The sequence below is a fragment of the Lactuca sativa genome, chromosome 5 (assembly GCF_002870075.4).
Source record: "Lactuca sativa cultivar Salinas chromosome 5, Lsat_Salinas_v11, whole genome shotgun sequence".
Classification (NCBI taxonomy): Eukaryota; Viridiplantae; Streptophyta; class Magnoliopsida; order Asterales; family Asteraceae; genus Lactuca; species Lactuca sativa.
The window spans coordinates 144,706,173-144,713,431 of NC_056627.2; the positions used below are offsets into that span (position 1 = coordinate 144,706,173).

At 30.8% G+C, this 7,259-nt stretch overlaps 1 protein-coding gene across 1 annotated transcript; it reads left to right on the top strand.

Annotated features, from left to right (window-relative positions):
* The first annotated feature begins 4,024 nt into the window (after positions 1 to 4,024).
* LOC111895027 (uncharacterized) lies at positions 4,025 to 5,753 on the top strand. The gene is made up of 5 exons (XM_023891116.3): positions 4,025 to 4,392; positions 4,600 to 4,706; positions 4,802 to 4,949; positions 5,027 to 5,221; positions 5,315 to 5,753. The coding sequence occupies exons 1-5, from the start codon at positions 4,156 to 4,158 to the stop codon at positions 5,564 to 5,566; spliced, it is 939 nt and encodes a 312-aa protein (XP_023746884.1). The 5' UTR covers positions 4,025 to 4,155; the 3' UTR covers positions 5,567 to 5,753.
* Positions 5,754 to 7,259: the final 1,506 nt, after the last annotated feature.

Genomic DNA, 7,259 nt, shown 5'->3' on the forward strand with positions numbered 1-7,259 from the left:
GTAGGCCATCACCCAAATATGCTAGGCAGTATCCGACTGAAAGAGACCAAATAGGTAGACCAACACCCAAGTATGCTAGGCGGTAACTGGTTGAAAGAGACCGAAGGGGTAGGCTGGCACCTAGATATGCTCGGTGGTAACCGGTTGAGAGGGACCGAAGGGGTAGTCCAGCACTGAGATATGCTAGGCAGTATGTTTATTGTATGGTATGTGGTATGATGGGGGAACTCACTAAGCTTTGTGCTTATGGTTTTCAGTATTGGTTTCAGGTACTTCTTCTTCGAAAGGAAAGGAGCCAGCATGATCGCAGCGCATCACACTATGATTTTCCGCACATGAGATCTTTGGGAGTTGTACTCTGATGTTGTTTTCTTGTGACATGTTTTGGATATTGATTTTCATTATGACATGTATTGATACTATTGATGTTTTTAGACTACTGGCTTTTAATTACGTAATTAAAAAATGAAATTTATGGGTTATATAAAAATATTAATTCATGCATATGTTTCTTAAGGGCCTAACCAAGTTAACTCAATTTTAGATCAACCCAAGAAACTAAATGGAATGCTACTAGGAACACATCATGCAATTAAGCATAACAGTGAGCGGGAATTAGGGTTACAAATTGATAATTACACACAATGTGGCGCGAATCGACACCTCATGAATCATGTGAATCAGTTATTCTAAATCATGCCTTGTTGCCTTATATACATCAAGAGACACATTAAAGTATCATGATCACTTTGTTCATATTTCGATTCTCTTGTTTCCCCCTTCAATTGATTTTTGATTACACACACTTTTTGATTGGTTTTTGTTTTACAAGCATATCATTAAAGCTTATGATTTTTTATTTGTGTTCTTGACAAGCATCCGACACGAATTTGATGTATTGTTTGATCAAAGTTTTTTATTTATGATTTTTTGTTTGTTTATTCTAATCAAAGATTCAAGGAAAGTCTCAAACCTTTTAATTTTTATTTATAATTTTTTTGTATATCACTACAGAAATCTGAACTCCACTCTTTTAGAGCCTGAATTATTTTGGATTTATGATATTGTCCAAGATTTTGATCAAAGCTTCTGATATTCAATTTATGAGATTATACATACATCAGGTGTGTATTTGAGGTATGGTTTGATTATTCAAAGCTTTTTTATTTGTGATTGTTTTTTTGTTTCTCATTGTCTGTTCTGATCAACGACTCAAATAAAGTATCAAACTTTCTAATTTTGGTTTTATGCTTTTGTTTGTATATCAGATTTCTGAAATCTAAACTCCATTCTTTCAGGCTGAAATGTTGCAGATTTTTTACTCAATAATGCAATATGTTTGTAGATTTTTGTATGTAATTGTATAATCCAAAGTTTTATGTTCTGAATTTTATTGCTGATTTTATTTTGCAATATTAAACTTTATATAAACTCAAAAATGATATATGGATAAGTTTTAAAAAGCATTGAGTCCTAATTTAATGAAGATGTCACTAACTTGAATGAAGAAAATATTATTTTAAACTTGGTTCTAAAAGGCGTGTTACAACACAAGTATATAATACTTTGTGTACCTGACTACCTGTTTGTGTAATTAAAACACAATCCTATGCTAAATAATGTTTTGACTTATGTACATATACAAAATTTTCTGCATCATTGAGCGCAGGTTAGTTTACAACTTCTAGTTACATATATATTTAGATGATTTTTGAATCTTTTTTATAGTAATTGTTTTTGCTTAACTTATTTAGTTTACTAAAAGTAGAATTTAATTCGGATCAATCATATTTTACTTTACCTATTTAGATTTTCGATCATCGAAATTTACACGTCCAAACACTTGGACGTAATTTGCAAAGTGGTAAAAAGAGTATGATTGAGCATGTTGGACGAAATTTACACGTCCAAACACTTGGACGTCTTTTTGATTGCATGGTTTATAACATTTTCTTTACTTTGGTTTGATGTAATTCCATTTTAATGTGTTGAATTTTTGTATGATTTTGCATGAGGTTGTTGAAGCAATCACATATTACGAAAACGCCCTTGCACTCTTAACAATAAGCTTAAGTACGTAATCTGGTTTTAGCATACACATACCATGTACGGGTAATGTTTACATTTCATTAAATGTTGTTGCCTTTGTTTATTAATTGAATTTATGAGGAAAAAATATGTTTTTTTTTTACAATTTAGGCATTTTACATATTGGTTTTCTTATACATGCAATGAAAATTGGTAAAAATCCTCTAGAACCTATTAAATTTTAGGGATTAAACTTTTATTTTTTTTCTTTTACAACAATGTACGTTCAATTTTTTTATTGAGGCCTTGAAATTTGAAAATTCTATTAAATTATAGCTTTGTTCTATGGATGTTTTCCTTAAAAATGCATTGTACTTCAATGATGGGTGGTGTAAATGTATGTATTCTACCTTATCATGGTATAATATCTTCCTTTGGTTTACTTAACTTTTACTAAATGTATTTTGCAGGTCTTGACTTCTAATCCATATCAGGATCCACATTATCAAGTATATATCTACATTTCTATATTTTAGTGGAAAATTATATGGTTTACATGTCAAAACTAATAACACAATTTTGTAAATAACAATTGCAGCCTTTAGACAGGATTGAGAGTATGCTCAAAAGTTATATTGGACTTCTAAATATAACATTGAGCTCTGAATACATAAAATTGCCGACATCATAATCCTGCATTTTCTTTTATCCTATCTTTAGTTTACATAAAACATCATTATTAAATACTATTCTTTAATTTAAAGAGCTCAGTTAAAAATATTCTTAATTTGCCTTCATATGTTTTGATGATTATTGCCTTGCATTTTGGTCATTCTCAAAGAAAGTTTTTCATTTGGGAATTGTAAAATTGGTATTTGATGATTATTGTTTGCATCTATAAAAAAATCAAAACAGTATTTGGAATTTATCTCAAGTTTAAAAGATAAATTATACTTTTCTGTTAAGAAATAAGGAATTGTAAGCTTGGCATTCGTTTTGGAAATTTTGCTTGCTCATGAAAAGTTACATACATGATAGGTAGTGAATGCAATGTCTGTATGTCAAGTGATCCTATAGATGGTTATCCATTTTTTTCTAAAAAGTTTGGTCAATATGTGGAATCAAATTTACAGTTTGGACAAAATTCGTCACAAACTCTTCAAATGTGTCATACAAAATTACAAACTGTTCCAACCTGTTATACAAAATCTATTTTAATTTTTTATTAATAAATATATTTTACTAAGTATGGCATATATTTTAATATTGTTGTTATTGTTTTAAGGGAAAATATGTTTCTATTACTGCTTATGTGTAGTTGTGTGTTCAATTATTGTTTTATTGGAAATTATGTTGCTATTAAAGTATATTGCTATTACTATTTTCGATTGTAACAAGCTCCGTTTTTTTACTGGTTTTGTATGTAAAAAACAACATTTTTTAATGTTTTTAGTGATATTCTAATTCGACATACTTATCTTTGTTTTATATTTACATACTCAATGGCTCCCCAAAACATTACTTTCCCTTTATATGTATATTTTTTTTCTTAACCATGGTTTCTACGGGTTATAACCTACTTTGATATAATTTTAGGATTTATATTTTTTAATATATATAAAATTATCACCCTTGAAAAATGTCATGACTCGTCAAAGTTCGTCATGTCTTAGGCTTACCGCCAAGCTTACGCCTGATGTTATTTAAAAGTTTGATTTTAAATGAACATGATGTTAGTTTAAATAAACATGAAACTAAAACTAATTTGAACGAAGAAAAATAATAATATATTAAATAAAATTGATGTAAATAGTATTATTAATTATTTTTGTAAATGGTATGTTTGGTTTTTGAATTTTTATTATTTTATGAATGTGAAAGGTTTTTTTATTATTTTTTGGGCCCAATATATGATTGAACCAGGCCTGTGAATAATGAAATATGACCGTTACAAAATCATCAGCACCTTTTTCCTTCCAACGCATTTCAAAATTTTAAGCCGTTGCCCCAAATCCCATCAACAAAATCTCAACCCTCCACCATTCTTTCCATTCAATCTCATCTCCTCAAAGAAACCCTTCAAAATCTCTCTCTCAAATTTACAGTCCACAACTTCACTCTGCTCCAATGGCGCTTAGATCTCTCGATAATACATTGCCCTTAACCCCTGAACGCCCTAAAAAGGCTATTAAAGTTACGAATTCCATCGCAAAACATAACCCTAAACCTAAACAGCCTGTAGATCCGAATGTTAATGACGAAAACATAGCTCCTCTTGATCCTGTTGCCCCTGCTGTTGATTCTGTTGATTACGTCTCCTCTGAAGATCTAAAACCCCTTTCTGACCCTGATGTCAAGTTCCAGGTAAATATCTTTCCGTTTCAGTTCCATCTCATCTGAAAATCTGAATTCCATTTCTGATCTGTTAATTTCCAGTTACACGTGTGTCTTAGTTCCATGAAAACTAGATCTATATCAAGAACCCAGTTCGTGATTTTGTGCGATAGTCTCATAACCCATTTGTGATTTTGTGTAAATTGATTCATTTTTTTCTGATTTTTATGAACTCAGGGCCTAATTGAAGGACTGGAGTCCAAGGATTGGCTGAAGATTTGTGATTCGTTAAATGATGTTAGGCGGATGGCATTGTTTCACTCCACTTTATTGCTCCCGATCTTGTATGTAGAAATCAATACTTCTTTTTTCTGTAATTAAACACAAGAAAACGATTTTGTGGAGTTTACTAACATGTGGTGTCTTTGTATGAATACAGGGAAAAGGTTTTGTTGATTTTAGTGAAGGCAATGAAGAATCCAAGAAGCGCTTTGTGCAAAACTTCTATTATGGCTGCTTCTGATCTTTTCAAATCATATGGCGATAAGTTGCTCGAGTCCACTACCTGTGATGCCGTTGACCAAATGGTATGACTTAGATGATGGAAATGGGAGTCTTTTTGCATTTAACTCCATTTTAAACCCTTTAAACTCCTTATTCACAGATGCTGCAGCTTCTGTTAAAAGCTTCACAGGATAAAAAGTTTGTGTGTGAAGAAGCAGAGAGAACACTGAAAACAATGGTGGCTTTTATAGCTCCAATCCCTCTACTCCACAAGCTCAAAGGCTATGTCAGCCATGGAAACATGAGAGTCAGGGCAAAAGCTGCAGTTTCAATCTCTCATTGTGTCTCAAAAATGGTACACCAAAAAAAGACTCGAAATAGAATGTTCTTTTCACTTTCTTTTAATTGGCTATTTTGTAATTAATTGATTTGTTTTGTATTGTTTTAGGATGTTGGAGAGATGAGGGATTATGGGGTTGTGCTGTTGGTGCAAATGGCGGCTGAGTTGTTGAAAGACAGGCTTCCGGAAGCAAGAGAGGCGGCTAGAGGTGTGGTGGTGGTGATTCATAAGGTGGTTATGGAGGAGGAAGGGAGTGAAGAAGAAGAAGAAAAGGAAAAGGAAAAATGGCAAAACTTTTGCCAAGAGAATTTGTCTGCTATTGATGCATTGGCTATGGTTAAACTTGTTGCATCTCAATAGATTTTTTTTTTTTTTTTTTGTATGTGTGGTTTTAATGTTTAGGAAGATCATGATGCTGATGAAATGGTCTTTTAGGGTTTGTTTTTTTATTTGTTCCTATCAAGTTTTGTGTGAATAAAATGATCTTTAGAAGCCTAAATTGTTGAATCCATGAAAGAAACAACACTTGGGCCATATTTTGTTTCTACTTAAAGCTTAATGATTTAATGTGTGTATATGTAGTTTCTTTTTTATTTGGGTATAATGAACTAATGTGGTAAGCAAAAAAAGATTGGCTTAATATATTAAGTCACCAACTCTTTACCTATTTTATCACATTTGAATCAATGAATGTCATTAAGATTGATGAATGTTATGAAATTTGTATTTTATAATACAATGACAAAAAAGCTCATTTAGTCATCATTCAAATGATAAATGTCAAAAAAGTGAAACAAAAATTAAATCGAATGTTGTTTTGCAAAAGACATGAGAATTTGTCTTTTAAGTTACCAATAAACCCCAAAAAATGTTATTAGAAGCTAACAATTTCATGACCTCATATTTTAGTTTTAAATTTGTTATGAATTTGATCCAAATTTTAAATTTTGTTATGAATATCGTCCAAACTTTTCTTAACAAATTTATCCCAATGTTAGGTTGTTTTTTTCTCTAAAGATTTATTTTTTATAGGCTTTTTGCAAATTTTTTTACAACTATGATAAGAAAATTTATAATTTTTTTTAAATAAGTATAAAAAAGTTTAAGACTTTTTTTAAAGAGTTTTTACCACTATTTTTTTTTTTAATTACAACATTTTTTACAACCTAAAAAACCATTAAAGTAATGTTGTATGAACGTATAAAAAAGTTTAGAGAACTTTCTAAATAAAAAAAGTTTGGAAGAGGTTGTAAAAAATGTTGTAAAAAATATGTAGATACTCTTTTACAACATTTAGAAATATTTTGTTTAAAAGATGTTGTATGAAAGTAGTAAAAAAAAGTTTAAGGAAATCTTGAAATAAGTTAGAACTTGTGTTTGTAAATAAGTATAAAAAAGTTGTAAAAAATTATAAAAGGTTTAAAAGAGGTCTTATTAAAGGTTTAAGAAGGTTGTAACATCTTTTAATACTATATGCTATCTATGAAACTTCATCTGGCCTGGTGTTATTTTTAGATTATTTTGTATTTGCATATTACAACTGATATGTGATTTTTGTTCTAGGATGAAGTTCAAACAGCAGCCCTGAAGACAGTTTACAGCAGAGAATTTCAGTCAATGGTGGATGGCAGTGGCAGTCATAGTGGTGGTGGCGATGGTGAAGATTACAGTGGAGAGGAAACAGGACAATTTAGTGACAAAAATAGAAAATTAAGTAATCATCAAGTCAGATCAATGGATAAAATATGTTTGTCGTCGGATAAAGATGTTGATTGATCGGATTCTGATATTCACTCTGACTCATATTCGTAGTCAGACTCGACCGTATTGATTGTATTATTCGGTCGATCAAAGTATCTTTATCGAAACAATGACGGCAGGCAGTGGAGACAATCTACTAATGCCATTGACGCCTACTACTCTTGTGTATTTGACTTTGTTTTAATTTCAATCAAAGCTTTCCTACATCAAATTACATACACATAGGAGTAAATTACAATTTTGGTTCTTGAGTGTAGTTGATATGCATTTTTAATTTGCAGCTGAACGCCTT

Coding starts and splice junctions, on each gene's coding strand:
- LOC111895027 (XM_023891116.3), top strand. CDS start 4,156: ATGGCGCTTAGATCTCTCGATAATACATTGCCCTTAACCCCTGAACGC. Junction 4,950..5,026: donor GTGATGCCGTTGACCAAATG/GTATGACTTAGA, acceptor CCTTATTCACAG/ATGCTGCAGCTTCTGTTAAA. Junction 5,222..5,314: donor CTCATTGTGTCTCAAAAATG/GTACACCAAAAA, acceptor GTATTGTTTTAG/GATGTTGGAGAGATGAGGGA.